Source organism: Electrona antarctica, assembly GCF_951216825.1.
Source record: "Electrona antarctica genome assembly, chromosome: 17".
NCBI lineage: Eukaryota > Metazoa > Chordata > Actinopteri > Myctophiformes > Myctophidae > Electrona > Electrona antarctica.
The window spans coordinates 34,119,873-34,141,513 of NC_136798.1; the positions used below are offsets into that span (position 1 = coordinate 34,119,873).

At 41.4% G+C, this 21,641-nt stretch overlaps 1 protein-coding gene and 1 long non-coding RNA gene across 5 annotated transcripts in view; one reads left to right on the top strand and one right to left on the bottom strand.

Annotated features, from left to right (window-relative positions):
* Positions 1-599: 599 nt before the first annotated feature.
* LOC306940467 overlaps positions 600-21,641 on the top strand; it is a 560,182-nt gene continuing 539,140 nt past the window's right edge. Inside the window, exon 1 of the long non-coding RNA XR_013792025.1 lies at positions 600-4,276. This is a non-coding gene — a long non-coding RNA (uncharacterized lncRNA). The remainder of the gene's footprint in view (positions 4,277-21,641) is intronic.
* On the bottom strand, positions 4,268-20,832 carry wdr21 (WD repeat domain 21). 4 transcript variants are annotated; one of them, XR_013792024.1, is made up of 15 exons: positions 20,768-20,832; positions 20,325-20,452; positions 16,716-16,810; positions 14,866-15,023; positions 13,890-13,972; positions 11,585-11,687; positions 11,058-11,201; positions 10,279-10,328; positions 9,632-9,711; positions 8,171-8,263; positions 7,783-7,880; positions 6,753-6,929; positions 6,141-6,255; positions 5,188-5,505; positions 4,268-5,020 (listed from the first exon to the last, which is right to left on the bottom strand). XR_013792024.1 is itself a non-coding variant. In XM_079525557.1 (14 exons), the coding sequence occupies exons 2-14, from the start codon at positions 20,408-20,410 to the stop codon at positions 5,273-5,275; spliced, it is 1,515 nt and encodes a 504-aa protein (XP_079381683.1). In that variant the 5' UTR covers positions 20,411-20,452; positions 20,768-20,832; the 3' UTR covers positions 4,268-5,272. The 4 variants fall into 4 exon arrangements, 3 of the variants coding, with proteins under 3 accessions (XP_079381683.1, XP_079381684.1, XP_079381685.1); XM_079525557.1 differs by having other exon boundaries at positions 4,268-5,505; XM_079525558.1 differs by lacking the exon at positions 20,768-20,832 and having other exon boundaries at positions 4,268-5,505; positions 20,325-20,666.

A 21,641-nucleotide genomic window follows, 5' to 3' on the forward strand; every position in this document is an offset into this window, starting at 1 on the left:
CAATTTCAATAATGGTTTCCATTTGTTTATTTACAGAGCTTATAGTCATAATAGTTTGTCATGTTCTATGGAAGTAAATGGATAAAAGATCACAAATTATCCTCGCGTCTCTCCCTCATGAGGTAAATTGAGAATTCGCTTTCAACACTTTCACGCGTGAAAGGGTCAGCTCGTCTCCACACAACGTCCCAATGTGATTCTGTAGACTGGTCTGGAGTTCAAATGAGAAGATGGCTTTATTTAAAGGGTAAGACCACTTTTGTAGAGGTTTGGGTTGTGTAGTTACCTTGCCATGATGTAACTCCAAATGTGGACAAATTGCTCCAGTGATTAGAAATTGATAATTCAAAATATGCTCCTCATTGACTTACATTGTACTCTGAAAAAGCTCTGTCACTCTTCTAGTACGTAAACAAAGTTGATTCAGACAATATAGAGCATCACCAAAACTCAGGAAGTTAACATCTTTATAAAAATAAATAAAAACCACATGTTGATTTGTCCATTCTTATTAGGAAGAAACCCCAGATTGGATCTGTGGATCCGGATCCAGATCTTCAAATAGTAAAATCAACAGGAAGTTAAATTTTTTATAAAAAAATAAAACCACAAGTTTTGGTGATGCTCTATATTGTCTGAATCAAACGTTTGTGCTTGATTACATACTAAAAAAGTGACTTTGACAGCTATTTCAGCGTACATGTAAGTCAATGAGGAGAATATTTTGAATTAATTTCTAATCACTGGAGCAAACCTCTGCAAAAGTGGTCTTACCCTTTAAGTCAAGACAATAAAAACAATGTGTGTTTGTTAGGGGTTTCCCCCCCAAAGTGGTAGCCATACATGGGTTTACTCTTGTATCAATGACTTAAGCCTTTAAGAAAGAAATGTTCACACATTCAAACTGTCCTGTGAGTAAGTTGGACAAAAGTAACGGTACTGAATAACAGTTCCTACATAATGCAGGAATTGCATTAATTGAAACTGAAACCTATTTCCAGTCTGTTTCCACTGTAGCAGAGGGTCACTCTGGCAGTGGCCCCTTTTCCACCCAGGTTGAACCGGTTCGCTTATTTTTTTCCCTGCCTAATATTTATCTAGTTCAGAGTGTTTCCAGTGAAAATGAATTGGGTACAGAACCCTAAAAGTTGGTTTGGAACTGGAACAAAAAAACAGGCTGCCGGTTCAGTGAAAGCGAAAGGGGCCTGGGAGTCACCTGGGAGAGTAGCAGTCTCACTAGGTAATTCACCACAGCAGAGAAGAGGAATCCATGGGTGGGAAGTAACCAAGTACATTTACTTAAGTACAGTACTTTTTATAAAGTCAATTTATCCAATCTGTATTAAGCAGAGTATGTTAATACAATATAACTTCTACAATTGTGGTGGTTGCATGTCGTCTCCCTGCTCTTCTATTGAGACATTTAGTTTGTGTCAAAGGTCATATCTCACCTATAGACAGGATCTGACACAAATTTTGACCTGATGGTCAAGATTCAATGTATCCCCTGAGTAAGCAGGCAGGCTCAATTATCTATTCTATATGGAACCAACAAAGCTCACCGGATCATGCACAACAAACCTTTGAGAAGCACTGGATTCTGCCACCAGGGACTCTGAGGCTATCCATCTGTGCACTGCAACCTCAAAAGCCACCACGCACCCTTCACCACGCCCCACACCTTACCCCATCCAATACCCAATTAAAATGACACCTTTCTAGGTCTAGGGCCAACGAATGCGGCATTCACACTATTATTATGACCAGTTAAAACGTGATTTTCCTGAGAATCTAAAGTTTGTCTTCTTCCAACCAACTCGGTACAAACTTGAAGTGAAGTTCTGTATAATGTTTGTTAGGGTCAAACGTATGTCGCTTTCAACCAGCCTCTGACTAGGACGCAAACACGCCAGGTAGCGTGTTGCACGAGATGAACAAAATTAAATCAGGATTCCTTCTACACATCGCCATTCGCCACTGTTCGTCAGAAATCTTCCAACTCCATATTGCATCTGCTTTGTTTTTCATGAATGAATGCCCTGTTTCACACAGAAGTAGCCGATCTTCAAGCTTGTAATGCGACACGTTATGAGCTTGAAGATGTTTTTACATGATGACATTCCCAAAAGTAGAGATGTCAAGGTTGAAAGTGGGCTTTATAAATATTTAGCCAATGGCAAGTATTAACCAGTGTTGATTTTTACAGCAACTTTTGTTTCGTCAGTCTTTTGAATAAAATGTAACTTAGTTTTAGTCAACTGACATATTTTAGTCTAGTTTTAATCGAATAAATATCATAAGATATTAGTCGAATAAATGTAGTTTTTTTGTCGACTAAAATGTATTTTGGCAGGTGAAATGAAATCAACACTGGTATTAACAAGAGCTTTTGACTAAACACTAAACGACAACCACATTGGATGCATTGCAACAGTTTGGACACACAAGGTTTCCACCCGACAGTGACATGATGATGATATATTCAGAGATACATTTATGCAACATTTTGTTGCAATCAAGAAAGAAAAAAACAACATTGAAACAAGGACAGATTTGTGGGCCTCAGTCGTTCCACACAGCAACACAACACTTTGTCAAATGATGTTCCTACTGTCTGTAAAATACATGATTAAAAAAAACATGGAAAAAAACACATTCGGATTGGCGGGAGGGTGTGCATATAACTTTCAGATAACCGCAAGGTTGCGGTCTCGTCACCGTTCTAAATGTACAAAGCGTGAAGTGCCCTTGAGCAAGGCATTGAACCCCTACCATGAAATGTTCTATGAGCAGGGTCTGGCTGTAAACAAGCATCTCAAGCTTAGTCCATTCACCCTGGGTAAACAAAGAACTTTGCTTTACTTTGATCACGATTGTACTGTATTAATGTTATTTAAGCTAACATTAGCTACAATCTGTCCTTAGAAACATGGATGTCAATAGAACATTCAACCTTTTGGGGAAACGTAAAACAGCGCGATTCGTTGTGACTGTGAGCTTGTAGATCTGCTATATTCAGAGCGCAACACCCAAGCGCAATCAAACATAAAATGACAGGATCTCTTCTCCATTAGTCCCTCCCTAGCATTTGTCCATTTATTTTTTTATATATATTTTTTCCATCTAGCCCTGATGAAGACCGTTTAGGTCGAAACATGTTGGTTTAATAAAGTATTTTCCCTTCTTTTTTTTTTTTAACTCAAAGTGCCTGGATCTCTTCCCTGTTTTTAATCTGAGAGATTTTGTCATCATAGCTTAGTTTTTTTGTTTATCAGCGAAAAAAGTAGTTGACAAAAAAATCGTTTTAGTCGACAAAATCAACACTGTTTGAAAGGGAGCTTGCAGATCGGCTATTTAAGAAAAGGGAGCTTGTACATCCGCTATGTTGCCAAGATTTAGAAAGTTGTTTATTCTCAAGACATTTTCGTTTACAAAAACTCTTATGGGGCCCTGGCACAAAATCTTTTCAGGGGGCCAAACACATTAAATCCGGGAAAGCATCTATGTCATTTTAGATTGTAGCATGTTATTTTGTACTTTGGTTAAAACTTTGGTTGGGGAGTCCTTGACATGAAAGGGTTTGCGCACCACTGATACAGCAACATAGGTTTTTCAGAAAACCATTTGGATTTTGTAGACATATGGTAAAGTTAGCACCAACACAACGTTCCTATGCATCCTAAGTTTCCTTGTGAGTCCTGAGGACCCAAGTTCAAATCTGACTCCCAGTGTCTCTCTCATATCGCCCCTCTATCGGCCCTGCGTTTGCCGTCTCTACACTCTCCTATCCACAATAAAAGTGTGGGGGGGGGGGAAAGCCCCAAACAACGATAAAAATAAAAGTAAATTAGCTTCTGCATTGGTGTGCCATTCTTTTCCATAACGTCATGTCAATAATGAGATTTTGATATACATATTATCAACAAGTCTCTGAATGTAAAACTGTGGTTACATGGTCTCTCAGTATTTTTTTTTGTCTGTGCTGGGACCACGAGAGTGCTCGAGGCGGTTCCAGGGGTGTCCCCAACTAAATAGTCAGGGAGACCAAATAGACCCCTTGGAGGTTTGTAACCGAGTTTACAGATAGTGATGGGTGGCGTTATATCCACAAACAGGCTGTACTGTGACATGTGCCTCACTGCGGGGGTCCTGCAGACCTAGGGCTCACAGCTGAGGTAGATTAAAAAACAACAACTTGATGATGAATAATGGAAGGTGTGTGTGTCACTGGAGGCCATAGAAATTCTTTAAAAAACAGCTAAATGTAACATTTGTTGTCTCCACCAGGCCGAAGGCATGGGGAGAGAGTATGTTTTGCACTCCGTCCGTGTGTGTCCGACTGTCCATCCGTCCATCCATTACCAGCTAATCTCCGGCACCGTTAACCCGGCCGGTGCCAAATTTTGCACACACACTCCCTGGATGCCAACGATGAACCTCTGCCCCAAATCTTTCAGAACGGCCTGTTATAGCGCCACCAGGAGGCAGAATTTTAAAAACACATTTTTTTTTATACTCCTCCAGATTCTGTCCAAAAATCACGCAAATCGTTACACACTATCTCTATAGTCATGTGTTCAAGAAGACGGATCTGTCCGATATTTCATATTCCATCCTAATTGGCTAACATTGGCTTTCAAAGTTTGCAGGATTGGCCCGTTTTGAACAATAATCCTCAAATCATGAACGCAGTGTGCAATTTACGTGAAATCTTTCACCGACTTTGCTACTAGGCTGAGGAATATATCCCACCCTTTTCACATTGGCCTGTTATAGCGCCACCAACAGGTTGATTTTTGTAAAACACATTTTTGGAACAAAATGCCTAAAATCATCAAATTGCCATCAAAGGCATAAGAACAAATGCCACCCTTTTCACATTGGCCTATTATAGCGCCAACCAGGAGGCCATAACCTGCCCTGCCCCGAGGGGCACTTTTTCTAGTATTTGTTGTTTTCCTCTTGCAAAAGCTGTGGGGTGAGTGTGGCATCACAAGAACCAACTCACGCATCATTGTTCCTCGAACCCGGGTACGGGCCTGGTTCAGAACCCGGTCTGGATTTAAGCCAATATTACACGAGAGGGTTTGCTTTAATGTCATTAATTGGCACTATATACCTATACCCAGCCCTATACCCAGAAACCTATACCCAGCCCTATACCCAGAAAACTACAGTATACCCAGCCCTATACCCAGAAACCTATACCCAGCCCTATATCCAGAAACCTATACCCAGAAAACCAGGCCGTGTTCAGAACCCGCTTCCCGGTTCAGGTGCTCTGCGGCTGCGGCGCGGCGTCCTGGTAGTCCGTGTTGTAGGGGAAGTAGTAGAGGTCGTGCTTGACGGCCATGAGCAGGCCGGGCGCTCCCCCCCGGCCCCCCAGCTGGGAGGAGAACTGCACGCTGGGGATGAGGTCCCGGGCGGCGGGGTGGGGGGAGGGGATGGTCCTGAGCAGCAGAGCGTCACTGAGACTCCACAGCCTGGTGTAACAGTCCTGACCCACTGTGGACGACACAGAGAGTGGTTCTCAAAACCTGTTCGTGCCAAGGACCGCCAAATTCATACATATTTGGTCGCAGACTATGGGCCCTATTTTCGCCAGTGCTATACCCGTTATCCCTAAACTTCTTTGCCTATTTTTACCAATTTGAAAAACACTTTTGAATAGTTCAACTACTAGCTGATCTATATCGACACATTGTGAGCTTGTAAATGGGCAATTTTAACTATTTTAAAAGGTTTAGCAAAATAGTAAAAATTAAAAAAAGTCAAATACGTTTATGGATAAGATATAGCACCAACTGTCATAAAACGATTTGTTCCAGCGACCCCCAGAGGAGAAGATTTGTGGTACATATTTTTTCAAAATTATAAAACTGCTAAAAAATGCTTCCCATGTACTGTAGACCTGAGGCAGAATTTAAAAACTTCTTCTAAAATGTGGTCAACTCATTTTGCAAGGGACTACTGGAACCTTTTTGGTGTGTGTCTGTGTGAGTGTTATAAAGATTGAATAATGAGTACTGCGCTAATATAAGAGCTTGTGACTAAATAATTTGTGAAAAGTAACAATTTTGGACACCGCCCGATAGCGGCGACAGACACGCTTGTTTCCAGCGGTTTGCTAGGCAGCCCACCTGCTAGGAGGAGCCCCTCTGACTCGTTGACATGGACGGGCAGGTAGGCACTCTCGTTGTTGTGACCTTTGAACTCCTGCACTACCTTCGACACTCGCACATCCCACAGCTTGATCTGCACACACAAAACGCACAGCAAATAATTAGATGTAATGCATTCAAATAATTGCATCGGGGGGGTACGTGTTCATCTGGCTCAGGTTGGTGTCGGATAAAAAATTAACTAATGAAGATTGGCTATTTCTGAATGTTTGGAAAGTATACAATTATTAAATATATATAAGCTCTAGTTTGTCATACTTGCAAAAAGTATTTAACATTTTTTTTAAATATATTTTCTATTGGCGGGGAGAGAGAGATAATCGTTGAGTGACATGGTCCGTCAAGCTCAGGAATCGAACCCAGGACTCGCCGTCGGGCACCGGGGGCTATGTGGTACACGCCTCAACCACTCGGCTATCAGCGCCCCCCAGAAACATTTATTTGAATTACGCATGTAATGTATGTATTTCATACAGTTTTATTATGTCAAACCTACATTTAAAATCCTTAAATCACAATTACTATAATTTATAAACAATTAACGGTCAACTAAAAAGCCATGCCGCTGACCTGTCCCAGCATGTCAGCGGCCAGCAGGTAGTTCTCGTCGTGCAGCAGGCTTATGGAGGTGACCGCAGACTCCTGGCGGAAGCGGCAGCACTTCCAGCTGTCCTTACTACGCCTGCCCTGACGCAGGTCTATGTTGAAGATGTCCCCCGAGCGGCAGCCATTAAACAACACAGGCGCCTGAGAGGGAATGGGAGTCGGACAGAGGGAGTGAGAGAAGAGGAAAAAAAGGAGAGAGGGAGTGAGTGTGCGAGACAGTGAGGGAGAGGAGAGAGAAGAGAGGAATAGTGGGGAGGAGAGAGGAGAAAAGTGAGTAGAGGAATTGAGTGAGACAGAGGGGGAGAGGAGAGAGTGGAGTTGTTGAGGACAAGAGAGAAAAGGTGGGTTGAGTGTGTGGGAGAGAGATAGTGAGGGAGAGAAGCAAACATTTTAAAGCCTGATTTGTGTGACTAAGTGTCATGGCACTCAAAAAAAGCATACTTTCACAGTCAATTATTTTTTGTTTTTTCCGATTGTGACAACCCTGGGGTTGTCAGGCTATCTCATGTGGTTGTCATGGTTACTAATATGGTGTGTCTGTTGAAGATTGGAGGGTGGAGCATCATCAGTGGAGATCTGGCCCACCTGGTGCTACCTCTATATAAGAGGGTGCATGGCCAATCTCCAGCTCTCTCTCGCCATGCAGCTCCCTGGGACCACTCCAACCTTTGATGTTGGAGTTTGTTTAAGTATAATTTGTACACCTACACAACATGTTACACTCATCCATACACTTGCACAAACCACTGATACTACTGATTATCATTGTTACTATTTTTAGTAACAGTTTGTTTACCATTTTCAGTTACTGCTAAAGTTTATAAAATGTTTTTTTTGTGTGGGCTTCCTCTTTTGTTACAAACGGAGCCATTTGTAACACAATCGTAAATCCATATAAAATTGTGATATATCCGTCGACACCGCCTCTGGCGTAAGATTTGAAACGCTCAACAAACACTGTTTACTTAGCAAAGTTCCCGGTTGGTTTCCTCACCCTGAGAGCAAACTGCTGAGCCAGGACGTCACTGCTAACGCCGTACGTCTGTGTGCGCCCCGTCTCTGCGTCTTTCACGATCACCCTGCGAGACAGACCTGCACCCACAAACACACACCAATTACCATGCTTGTGAGGACACCAAAAGTTTAGGACAGTATTTTTTTTAATGAATGCCTTTTTTTCCATGGTCACTTTTTTACCCTTAACCCGAGTTATCCGACACATTGAGCGTTTGTCAGGTATTTTCAGTGCGCAACAATCTCAAATTCTGCTATACATTTGGCAAGTATTTTGCACAGATGTGTTTTTGTTTTATCAGTGCATCTATACACAAAGGTAATGTGATAATAAAAATGTATTTAGAGGGGATTGTGGTTGGTCGGACCTGTGCTGAAGATCTTGTCTGCCTGCGGGTTGAGGCACCAGGCACACGACCACGCTGTAGAGATCTTAAAACTACACAACATGCCCGGCTGGTCTGAGAGCACAAAACAGAGACACACAGATATGAAGACAGACAGACACATGGGTAATTCGATAACAGCGTTTACGTTACACAAATAACCCGACTAATGGTTAAAGGGTAAGACCACTTTTTTAGAGGTTTGGGTTGTTTTCTTACCTTATTATGGGCAAACTAGTCCATTCCATGAGTTATTTCGCTCCGTTGTGTTGTTTATTAGAAATTTGAGAAATAAAAAAAGTCGCTCATTGACTTCCATTGTAACGGGGAAACAGCTCTCAAAGTCAGTCTTTTAGCACATGAACCAACGCAACAAAAGCTGATTCTGACAGTTTATGACACCAGGAAAACTCATGCGGTTTTATTTTCGTCTTTTAAGATAGATTTATAAAGTTACTATTTTAGTCGGAGATAGACTGAAGCAGTGCTACGGCGTTCCCAACTCTCGCAGGTCGTCTTGCGAGGTTTCGTTTGTAAACAGAAGTCTCCACGCTGTTTGAGATGCATCCAGCTGCAGCCTCGCATATGAGCAGTCCCAGACACAGACACTTTACACACTTCTTCTAAAGTGTCTTCTAAAGTGTCTCCCTCAAACACGTCCATTGTGTATGTTTTTAGTGACAAGCGGACGAGATCAAATCCATGTGTTTACATCCGTCATTTCCAATAAGGAAGTGGTGTACAGTTTTGGTCCAATCAGATCGTTGATTCGGTCGGCGTAGGCATACCTACCGGATCTTCTTTCTACACAAATTAGTCAAAACAAGACAAAGTTGACCGCATGAGTTTTCCTGATGTCATAAACTGTCAGAATCAGCTTTTGTTGCGTTCATTTATGTGCTAAAATAGTGACTTTAAGAGCTGTTAATCCGTTACAATGGAAGTCAATGGACCCTATTTTTTATTTCTTTAATTGCTAATAAACAACACAACGGAGCGAAATAACTCATGGAATGGAATAGTTTGCCCATAATAAGGTAAGAAAACAACCCAAACCTCTAAAAAAAGTGGTCTTACCCTTTAAGGGTGAAAGTATAGATAGATGTTGGATCATAATGAACATTTAATCCTCCTCACATAAAGTAACGAGTATACTAACACATTAAAATGTCAGTAGCCTAACTGTAACGGATGCGACCGGCCACAAGAGTACCGAAACGGGCCGGGGGTATCGTTCATTTGTAAGTGAATGCGATGCGGTTGATGCCATTAAAAGTACCGACTTCGGTGCTCGGCCCGAATCTGAACCCATTTGATTTGGCGTTAGGAAAGCGTTTCGTAGGCCGTCCGCCTACGAAAGGCGCGCGCTCCAGCCACTAATGTGAAAGGTATGTATAAAAACTGTTGAAAATCAACGTGAGCTCAAGTGTGATCTTATCAGACCTGGGTTAGAGTTGCTGAACAGAGAGACAGGCAGCAGGCTGACACAGCCAGGGGTCTCTGCGATGCCCACCAGACACAGCCTGAACAGGGTGAAGGTTAAGGAACATTCATCTCCACATGGAGATCGGCAGATCAGTTACAGGAGATCTACAGCAGTGGTTCCCAAACCTTTTGAGCTCGAGACCCAACTCACCAAGAATTCCTGATGGAAGATCCTCGAGTGATCGAAGAGTTGATTCAAGCGATAAACGGCGGAGCTTATTTTGGCAGCATGCCTAGTTGATATATTTTTTATTTTCAACGTTAACCCATTAAAGCCGGGAAACAATCCGTATCATTTTAGATTTTAACAAAATGATTTTATTTGTACTTCTTTGGCTATAAAATAAATAGCAGATATACAAGCTCACAGCACGTCACTTCTTGCCAGGCTGTGAACTCGTAGGTCTGCTATTTTTGAAAGATCGTGACAAATTGTGAAAATCTTTGAATATAATTTTGGCAAAATACATTTTGACATGAAAAAGGTTTGAGCACCACTGATAAAGGAACAAAGGTTTTTCACAATACATGTTAGAAGACATTTATAAGAATTGGCCTCAGGTCTCTAAATCCAAGCCAACAGAACAAGACTGAAGGAAGGATACAGCACGTGTGAGTCTGGATGGCTGACCGACGCCCAGCAGATGGAATTCACCTGAAACACACACATTCATGTTTGAGACAGCAGCTCAAGGTCTCACCTTTCTCACAAGGGCACAGAGGCAAGAGAGCCAAATAGAGGTGTCCCATTTCTGCACATGTATAAAGTAAACTTTTCAGAAAATATATACCGGTACATGCTGGTTTCAAAGTTGGGCAATGAATTGTGACCACATTTGAGGTGCGATATGACTGCGTTATTATGATCAATGCTGATTATATGCTCCACCTATCATGTTTGTTGCACAATGTGCACCCTTCATAGTTCTAGGACTGTCACGTATTGCAATTAACGATTTAAATGTGGTTTTTATTGTTGCATTGAACATTGGAACGTTACAATTTGTATTTGTTTGCCTTTATAATCACAAATTGCACAGGGCAGATATGAACAATAACTTAAATATACAAAGAAATCACTGACAAATACATTTCTCTTTATTATTTTGACAAAATAGCAGAAATAGTTATGAGCTTGTGACGTGTTGTAAGCTTGTAGATCTTCTATTTTTTAACAATGTTTTAAAATGTATGGATATTTCTCAACATGGAACGATTGAAGATTATACAAAACATAATTGTGATTATCTCAAAAAAAGCCTTCGTGAACTATGGTCTCTTGGGGTTTATTGCTCTATTCTATTAAGGTGCTGAAACTAACTGTAGCATCATATATTTACTGTACATAAGTAACATTAATCCCAACGTGTGTGTGTGTGTCCACCTTGCGGTTGGTGAAGTAGAGGTTGTCACACATCTCTGCAGACATGGAGCCTCGCTTGCAGCCCTTGAAGGTCATGATGCCGTACTTGCACCCGCCGTGAGGCACGTCGTTCACCGTGAACACCCTCTCACACGCCGAGTCGCCCTGGAAGAGACCGGCGAGGAATAGGTGGGGACACAGAGATGCAAAATTAGGGCCGTCACACAACTATGGCATTTTACTTGCATATTAATTGTCATACTAATACTTGCGATTAACTATTTTACTGTGTGGCTTTTAGGCCTTGTGAACAAAAGCTGCAAATAACTGTCAATGACCGACTCCAATAATTAAAATATAAAATGTATTATGGCCAAAATACGTCATATTTAATATTTCATACTGAACCCCTAACTGCTCCGGATGAGCAGGTTTGGTGCCTTGCATGGTTTCCTCCGCCATCGGTGTATGAATGAGGTAAATGTAATGCACATTGTAAAGCGTTTCGGATAAAGGTGCTGTAGAAGTGTGTGTGTGTGTGTCATTACCACTATCCGCCTGAAGTTGTCTGTATCAGGGTAGCTGCTGTCCGAGCTCTGGACAGTCAGTCTGTGTCGTCTCATTCCACTCACTTTCACCTCATGGACGGCCCTGAAGACACACAGGAAACCATTACAATAATGAAACAATCTTTCATCTCATGGATAGCCCTGGAAACAGAGCGAAAACCAGAAAAACTTTAAACTTCTAAAATCTTTCTAAGTCAAGTGGATGGCAGAGTACACACCACCACCAACTGTAACTAAACAAACAGACAATGGTGAAAGATAGTTATCTTTATATGGTGCTTGTTGTTCTTTACTGGACAGATGCTGTAACCTCTCCCGGTTTTATTTATACATACATACATATGTGCGTTTATATAGGTGCCCCAACAGCGGCACCTTCCTGTGACCCCACTTTGGATCATGACCCATAGGTTGAGAACCAGTATGCATCCTATAAGTCTAAGAGTACACACTCCTTAACCACATGAACCCTAACTTCTCCATTCAGTGCATAATACGGAACATTCTGCGGAAATTCACATGTCACAATTTAAATAATGAAATGCGTTGTGAGCTTTTAAGTTTGGGCAAGTTTGCTACATTTTAAACCCTGGTTTACCATCACCTAAAACACGGCGGTTCTGGGTTTTACCATTGAATACATTTTAACGTGGCCATGCGGTCACATTATTGGTCTAGCCCATTTAGGCCTGACGTAAAAAAAAAAAAAGTCTTCTGAAAGAATATATATATTCAAAGATTTGTGCAGCATTTTCACAAATTTTCAAAAATAGCAGACCTACTAGCTCGTAGCTCTGCTATTTTTCAATAGCTAAAGTATAACATAATGCTTAGTTAAAACACCAAAAGGGGTTCCCGCCCAGAATGGGTTAAATGACGATCAGTAATATTTTGTTATTCAGAGACTGCTATTACATACAGTCTATCGCCACAAGATGGCCTCTTTCCCTATTGTAATGTCTTGTCCCTTTGTGCCTGCCGTAGTGTTGTTTTGCTCCGTTCTGAAAGCACACGTCTGATCTGCTCGTGGATATCAGTGATATTTTACCCATTACACAAGTACCTTATGGTGGGACAGAAACGAGTCAAGAACAAACCTAAAATGAACGCATGCCTAAACAATGCGCGACGCGCTGTAAGCTTGTAGATGTGCTATTCTCTGCACACGGTCCACAGTACAGCGAGGTAACATTAACTCCACCTTGGGAGCGGAGGCTGAGCTGTTACGGCTGACAGAAATATTTCGCCAATGCCGAGCTGCAACGAATTTGTTTCCACAGCATAGCTCTGGTCCATAGCAGCATTGATTTTTGCGACATAATGTAAACCCTGGGTTTACGCGGCATCAACAAGGTTTTTTATGACTTAGCACATCCAATAGTAATAGAATAATCTCTTCTATCAATTCTTTGGGGTTCAAACTAGGGATGCCCCGATCACGCTCCCGATCCGATCCCGATCATTTGAAAATGACGTGATCGGCCCCGATTTCCGATCACCAGATCCGATCAGGACAACCCTAGTTCAAACCATAGTATTGGATTGTATTTTTATTTGTTTTTTAATCAATAAATATAACAAATTGGGACAATCTCTCAGTTGAATCATGCAATCATATATTTTTTTTTATTAATTTGAGTCTTATTCGACTAAGAGATTGGCAGTCGAATCAGACTCCCTCAAACGATTAGTAGACTATGAGTTCAGGTCTACTACTACAGGGGCAGGCAACCTTAGGCACCATTGGCACAGGGGAGGGTGATCACTGGCATAAGTGTGAGGGAGAGAAGGTTTTTCTTTTCAAGTTAAATATTCCAAAAAGGTGTAGTCAGTTAAATTAAGTCCATTCACATCTACAAATTATATGATCATTTACATCCTGCACATAATTGTACATTAATTCAAACTCCTACTCATGACTGAGGCCCATTAGGTGGGTTATTGCTCTGACTTGAATGATCATTACATCCTGAAAATATTTCTAAGCTTGTTATGTGTATCCTATAAGGACAATCAAAATCAGTTGGGAATATTTAATTTTGATCTGGTGTCATAATTATATATGGCACACTGACTATCACGAAAATGAAAACATGGCAAAACAAAAAGGTTGCAGACCCCTGTACTACTAGATGGGTCAAACTTTGTTTCAGCTGCCTGGCAGGAAATAAACTTGGACCCTAGCAACACAATTTTACTGATGCAGTCTGTTGCTATTGATAGCCATTTGGCAGTCCAAACATGTGAGTGTGTGAGTGAGTGAGTGTGTGCGCTGATACAGTACCTACAATAGGCGTCCCCAGATAGCAGCCCTAGGTGTTTTTGATTCATCAGCATAGCTGTGTTGCGACCAGTTCTTGGAGCTTTCTGTCAAACATAAACACACATGTCACATCAATAAATGCTGTAACAAACAATTATACATTGTTTCTGTCGGGCAGTGACCGCTCATGTCCATATTCTAACTTTGTGTTGAATCAACGGCATCATACTAGGATACTACAACGTCACATCAAAAGTATCAGATCAACAAGCTGGAAACGCAGTTTCGGACATATGCGGTTTCCACCCGACAGAGGCTATATCTACATTCACGCCCTTTCAGTACATACAGTAACTGCACGACTGCATTTCTTCTTGCTCTGATAACATCTTTCTTGGACTCTAGGTAGAGATTAGGGCTGAAACTAGAGATTATCTTCTTGGTGGATATTCTATCGATACATGGAATAATTAGTAGTAGAGTAGCGCCAGACTGATATATCAGATTGGCCCATATATATATATATATATATATTCGGTCATTAGATTATTTTAATCTGTATCGTCTAATGAGTCTCGATTTTAAATCACTTTCAACCCGGAGGCCTTGTTTTGGGCAAGTCGTTTTAGGTGAACATTTTCTCTTTTTGTCTTAAGTGGCTAAATAAAATGTATTTCACGTTTGCTTATAATGTAAGTTAAATGTTCTGAAACAGTAACTAGATCAAATCAAAGTTTTTCAAATCAATTGCCAAAATCAATTGCACTCCTGACCAAATAGTGAATCACAATAGATGATGTGTGTGTCCACTTTTTTTGGTGTCCTCGTTGGTGTTTTATTTTATTTATTGTAATGCCAATACAAATGTTCTATCCCATATCGGTCAAAACATCGGTAATCGTTGGTCTAGAGTTCTCCAAAATAATCTTGTATTAGTCGGGGGCTCTAATCAATCATGAGACAGCTTTTTGCATGTGCCTTCCCAGAGTAGACCTACTTTATTGGGCATATCGTCCTTTGTCAGCATCACTGCTCTCCGGCGCTCTCTCTCCCTCTCCAGTAGCTGTTCGCAGGTCAGAGGATTGTAGTTGTTGTGTCCGGGCAGCAGGCGGAAATAACGGTTCTTGTCCGCGTCAAAGTAAAACCCCCGCAGCTCTGGAGAAGGAACAGAAGAGACAGGCATGATCGGTGACTCAATAGCAGAGAGAACTAACAAGCAGACATACAAAATAACCCATTACCTAAATACCTCAATATCGATATTGCGACAATATTGCGGGGGTGAGCATTTGTTTGCTTTCACAAAATATTTACAAAATTAGATCTGATAAATTATAATCAGTGATGCTTATATTATAACTGAGAGGGTAATGGCAAATAATATAATTTTAATGGGGTTTAATTGTTATTATTTCAGTTATTTGTCATATGTGCAACTGTGCAAATCTTTCATCATATGTTCTAACAAATAAATAAATCGCAATTATTTGTGACAATTAAATTATAATCGTGGCAGCCCTATCAGAAATAGACGTATGACTGGCACACACCTGGGATGCATGTCCTCTGCATTAATATTATTAAGTCATTCTAACTAACTACAAAGGGCACGTGGCAGCTATGGAGCAGAAACCCGATGGAGCAGTTTGGGAGTTTAGTGTCTTGCTCAAGGACACTTTAATCTGAAAAAAGATTGTGCCAATAACCTGAATAATTAGAACTCAACCCAGGCTCCAAGCTGCGTCCCTGTATGTCAATTTTACTGTCTGCTCTATCTGGTTGGCCCGGTTTTATGGCTGTCTCACTGCGGTATACTATATTGCCTTGAGTTACGCTCACTGAAATGTTTGAGTGTTGGGTAAAACGCAGCATGCTTCCAGGTTCCAGCTCAATGGAACCATTTACTCTGTTCATATGAGACCATACAGTGGTTCTTAAAGTGGGTGTTCGGTGACACCCAGGGGCCACCCGTGGCCGCAACATTTGCGTTGGGCGACGGTCCTGCAAGTACCGATGCAGGGCTCTATTCCTAGACTCCTAAAGGCAAGCACAAAATATTTTTCAAAAGGAGGTCTGTGGCCAAATGCAATCAATTTGGGGCTCCTTCACATGAAAAGGGTAGAGAACCACCGATCTACACGCAACAATCTGCAGCAGTCATTCTACAACACGCAACAATCTGCAGCAGTCAACACAATAACACACACAGTGGCTCAGATGATGTGTGAATGGAGGAGAGACACCTTCCCCTGCAGAACGCATTTTACTGCAGTTATAATGTACCTGGTATTTGCATAACAAAATGACTAAAAGTTAAGTTTGCCGTCACTAAACTATATTTGTTACATATAGAGGGTATGCGTGTGACATCATCATCAAACCCGGAAGTTATGCAGGAATGCCTACTGAGTGGCAAAAAACTACTTTCTGGCCTTGACAGCCCATACATCAAAACAGAAAAGTCATATCTGATTGCATTAAACAACGTTAAACAATGTTAAAGTCACTTTGCATGTTGCTTTGCCACTCGATTTGCCACTCTATGTGCCATTCACTTTAAGCATGCGCATACCCTCTATACTGGAACATTTTTCAGTGGTTAGTGGTTACACAGAAATATGCATTGCAGCATTGTTTACCGTGGTTGTATTTAAATAATTTTGGGGGGTCCCCAGATAACTAGCTTAATGTTCAACATTGTTTTCTCACTCAACAGTAAACAAACCAACATATACGGAGTCAGTGTATCTGCACATTTATAAAGATAGAATTTAATTACTTTAAATGCCTACACCAGGGGGTACTTTAAAGGCCTACACATTACATTATTACCATTGCTGTACTCACCAGGTGGCTCAGTGCTGGGTGCAGCAGAGGGAGTTGAGCTGCCACCATCTTGACTCGTCTGAGAGGTTGAAGGTCCAGATCGAGGGTCGCTGTGCCTGAGGGTCAAAACAAACAGGATTTGTTTCCCCACCCAACACTGCTGCGAGGACAACTTTACGTATTTTTCCGTCTCAAATCTGTATGATATTGTTGAAATGAAATGAGTGTCGTAATTTCCTGCCCCGTCAAGCTTAACCACTTACATTTTGTTGACCGTAGTCCGCCAGGGTTATGTACTACAAGCTAAATACTGTATCTTCGTTGAAAATAGCCAATCTCTTCTTTTTTTTTATCCCACAATTATTGTAACCCTTTTTTTTTCACCCAGTGTCAATAATTGCCTAGCGTAATCCTGGGCGCTACACTCCCTCTGCCAACCTGGGGACAGCAACAAACTTGACCTCATGCTTCCTTCAATGTCCAAGCCGCTTCTTTTCATCTGACAGGGGGGAGTTTCCCAGGTTGGACGTAGCGCGTGGAAGGAACACGTTATTCCAACCAGTTCCTTTCCCCTCCTCATCAGGCGCCCCGGCTGGCCAAGGGGAAGCAGTTTAGGGACCAACATTACTGCATTTTGTGCGGGTACCTACCCTAGGGGTCACGGGGAGAACATGCAAACTGATGACACGGAGGAGAGAACAGGCCGCCAGCGCCCACAACGTCCCCAGCGGGAATCAAACCCAGGACATTCTAGCTGTAAAGCGACAGCACTACCGACTGCGGCACCTTGCCCCCGAAAATAGCCAATCTACAAGTTCATAAAGTGGCGAAATGTGATGTGTTGACTTGTGATCTTGTAGATCTGTTATTTTAGAATAGAGATCTCAGTAGTGTTCATAAAGGCCAGTCCACAATACCCTCCAAATCCAAATCAAATTCCGATATGCTTGTATTAAACAACGTTAAACTCACCAACATTGCAGCTGTAAGGCAAGCATGAATTATGCTCTTTCAATCTGCAAAGCGTTTGTTTCATAAAATCAGACCCTCACCTGTCTGTTTTGTGTCATAAAAATCCACCGTAGACATAAGAAATTCTGTGCAAGCGATTGGAGTTTGGAAGCGCTCGTCGTAAGTCACTGAACTGAGCGTGCCATCTGTTTCGCATTTGCACATAATGCAGGAGGCAGCAGCGCGACCCCTTAATAAAAAAAATCACACCCGTGTGAACTGAGTGGTGCAAGGTCTTATATAGCCTGATCAGCTGTGGTCTGACGTAATGTCAGTGACCATAGTAACCATGCTCATTCTTTTGGGCCCCACGTACAGGTAAACACAAACACGGATACAAACAAAGCTGGTTGTTGGAGTGGTTTGCACCACTCAAAAAGAGTGCTTCCAAACAACACTTTGCACCACTCAAAAATCCACCGTAGACATGTTATGAGCTACTTTGTCAAGAAATTCGTGCAGGTATTTTTTCTGGTTTTGGAGAAACGCACGTCGGAAGTAACTGATGAACGGCCCTGCGTACCATCTGTTTCAAATGTGCACATAATGTAGGAGGCAGCAGCACAATGCGTTAATGAAAACAAGTGCTTCCAAACTCCAACACTTAGTAGCTCATAGCATGTCTACGGTGGATTTTTATGAAACAAACACTTTGCAGATACAAAGAGTAAAATCACACCCATGTGAAGTGAGAGGCACTCTTATCATCATACATCATCACATTCCTCGTTCCAGGGGGGCCCCACACTCCCCAGCAAAATGCGGTATTTTGCTATTTTGTTATTATAACATCAACAACTTCACCCCTATTTTAAACTTAGGCAAATCGAAAATAGACGATCTGCAAGCTCAAAATTAGACCATTCCTGACAGCTGGAGCGGCCAGATTGTATCTTCACTGTATGATCCTATCACACATTGAATACTGTTTCACAAACTGGTCTTGCACAGGTGTGACTACTCTCAAACCCATAGAGCAGCTCTACAAGAGTGCGCTCAAGGTGTTTGACAGGAAGCCCCACTCATATCATCATTGTAACATCCTCTGGATTGATAACTTTAAAATTAACAGGTTGGGGTCATATACAAGACCCTACATGGTCTGCGCCCGCCCCCCCTAAGTGAATTCATCAAACGAAAGCCCGATAGGGGAATCAGTACCAGAGCAACAACTCGAGGAGACTGCGAAGTGCCGCACCGGCAAACAACATTCGGCCAAAATGTCCTCTCAGTACAGGGCTGTATAAAATGGAATGGACTTCCTCTGCATATAAGGGAATGTGCTACATTTTCCTCCTTTAAATACAATTTGAAAAAATGGTTGCTTGAAAATCAAAGCTGCAACCACTTATAATTATTTTAGGTGTATCTCTTTTTATGCAGTATCAGAGAGCTTATTAGAGTAAACCTACCCTAATAAGTTTAATCTTTTCTTATTTTTTATTCTTACTAGTCTTAAAACGTTTGAAATGTACTAGGTATATATGTTATGTCCTGTATGTCAGCCCTGTTTGTACGGTTTGATGTTCGATGTCTGGGGACTGCAGATGGAAATTAGCATGTTTTGCTAAATCTGGTATATTTACACTGCATTTTTAATGTAATGTTCATTAATGTACATTGTCCCGACTAAATAAACAAATAAAGTAAAAGACCGTGTCATGATGCAACACATTGTGAGCTTGCAGATCTGACATTTTCGAGAGAGAATATTTTTGATCATTTAGAAACAGTTTAATTTAACTTTAACTATCTTACTTTATTATGGGGGTCCCGTCCCTGGCATAAATTATGTTCAGATAGGGGGAAATGTTTTGAGAAACACTGGTCTAGAACTAGAAGGTCATAAATGTCATTCCCATTTCCCACTAGCTTCCGTTGCCTCAGGTGAACTGTTCTATTTTGCGTAAAACAAAAAGCAAGCACAAATTAGAAAGGAGAGAGCATGTCTTTGGCTTGTTTTGTGCAAGGGTTGGACTAGGTGTGGGACAGTGGGAGCAACACTGCAGATTTGTTCATAATAAGGAACAAAGACAGAAAATCTTATTTTGGTTCAGTTGAAAAGTATAAACCCATTATTTGATCACCATCAGGATCAATGAACTCATTTAGATCCAACTTGCTACCCCCTGCATACCACATGTTGTGATCACGTGGAGTGATTTAAAACGGGTGAAACTCAAACAGACACAATCATGGCTTCACTGGCAAACAACAAGCAGTGGATTATTTTCTGAAAAGGTATTGACACAAATACAGACGAAGAGGACAACCCAAGCTTTCCATACAGCAGCGACATTGCTGATGTTTTCGTCATTTAAACAATCAGATCATATAGTAGTATTCGTTTCTATGAATGGGCTGCAGCTTGTTGCAACTTTGATGCAGATGGATCGTTGCTTGCTTGCAAACTAAATAATAGCGTGCATAAACTGCATACAACCATTGGTATGCATGAAAAGCAGCACTTTTCGGATTTATTTATTTGTTATCAATTCGATTTGCAATTTAGGCGTTTTTATTTTGGCCCCGGGCCCCTTGGAAAATATCTGCTGAATGCCGTACGCGGTACAAACAGCTCATCATATTAATAATCGGATATATTGATAGATATTTTACCATTGTTCCCGTGTGGTCCTGTGCCATTCGCGTCGTTGTCCGCCGTATCCCCTCCGATTTCTCTCTCGTCTGTCCCTTCGGTTCATCCCGAGTTCTGTTCCGTTCTTCTCAGCAGCTCCTGTGTAGGCCTACGGATGGTCCAAAACAGTTACAGTGTGTATGTCACTGTTTATAATGAGAAGCAGCAGCGGCGTGTTGTTTACTAGGTCATAGCATATGCAGTCTGCCTGCCTGGCTATCGCTAGCAGTCAAGAAGCTAACCTGCATAATCATTTGTCTAAACTGCTGCTAGTTAATTATTCCAGAGACATTTAAGACCGTAGCCAAATGACTAAACGGACGGGAGTTCATTGAACATGTTAACTATCGGTGTTTCCAAAACCAAAACAAAGCGTGCAGTGTGTTCTGTTATTTTACTAGCTCTCTCTCTAATATAAAACCACCTTGCTGCTTCCATGTTGAGGTCACGTGATCCATTGGTACCGCCTACCCCGAAGTGTGATTCGCTCCTAAAGTTGATTCAGCTCGTGACGTCGGAGGCGTTAATTGGCTGATTATTTGTGTCAATCCAGAGCATCCAGAGCTTAGAGTAGATCCAGAGCCATAACTGAGTGCTCGAGCGCTGTTCATGCGGTCACCAGAGATTTCGACCCAGGACTATTCGACCAACCGCAAATTCGAGTCCGTTCGACCCGTTTTTACCGGGTCGAATTATCTTTACTTTACTTTACTTTATTTGTTTATTTAGACAGGACAGAGCATATTAATGAACGTCACATGAACGTAAATACACCGGGATTAGCAAAGATGCTAATTTTCATCCGCAGTCCTCACACAAAACATAAAAACAGAAAATATATATGATGCCTAATTCTCCATATTCAAGATTTAAGATGGGGAACATATACAGTTGGAGGGGGGTACAGCATTGTGTAAACAGAGCTATGTTACATTGTGTCGTTCTATATGGGAGAATAAAATGAGTGCAAGAATAATTGTCAGACAACACAGAGCTGCTGCTAATGTGTAGACTGAACGTCACTTTATGACTGAATGACAAAATATAGTGTATTCAAATCACAGCATACAATCAATAAAGGCATTACCATTATAGCTATAACTTTTCTTATATATCATACTTTTATACTTCATGTCAAGATTTAAGATGGGGAACATATACAGTTGGAGGGGGGTACAGCATTGTGTAAACAGAGCTATGTTACATTGTGTCGTTCTATATGGGAGAATAAAATGAGTGCAAGAATAATTGTCAGACAACACAGAGCTGCTGCTAATGTGTAGACTGAACGTCACTTT

Coding starts and splice junctions, on each gene's coding strand:
- wdr21 (XM_079525557.1), bottom strand. CDS start 20,410: ATGAACCGAAGGGACAGACGAGAGAGAAATCGGAGGGGATACGGCGGA. Junction 13,973..14,865: donor AGGACGATATGCCCAATAAA/GTAGGTCTACTC, acceptor TATGTTTGACAG/AAAGCTCCAAGAACTGGTCG. Junction 8,264..9,631: donor GTTCAGCAACTCTAACCCAG/GTCTGATAAGAT, acceptor TTGTGCTCTCAG/ACCAGCCGGGCATGTTGTGT.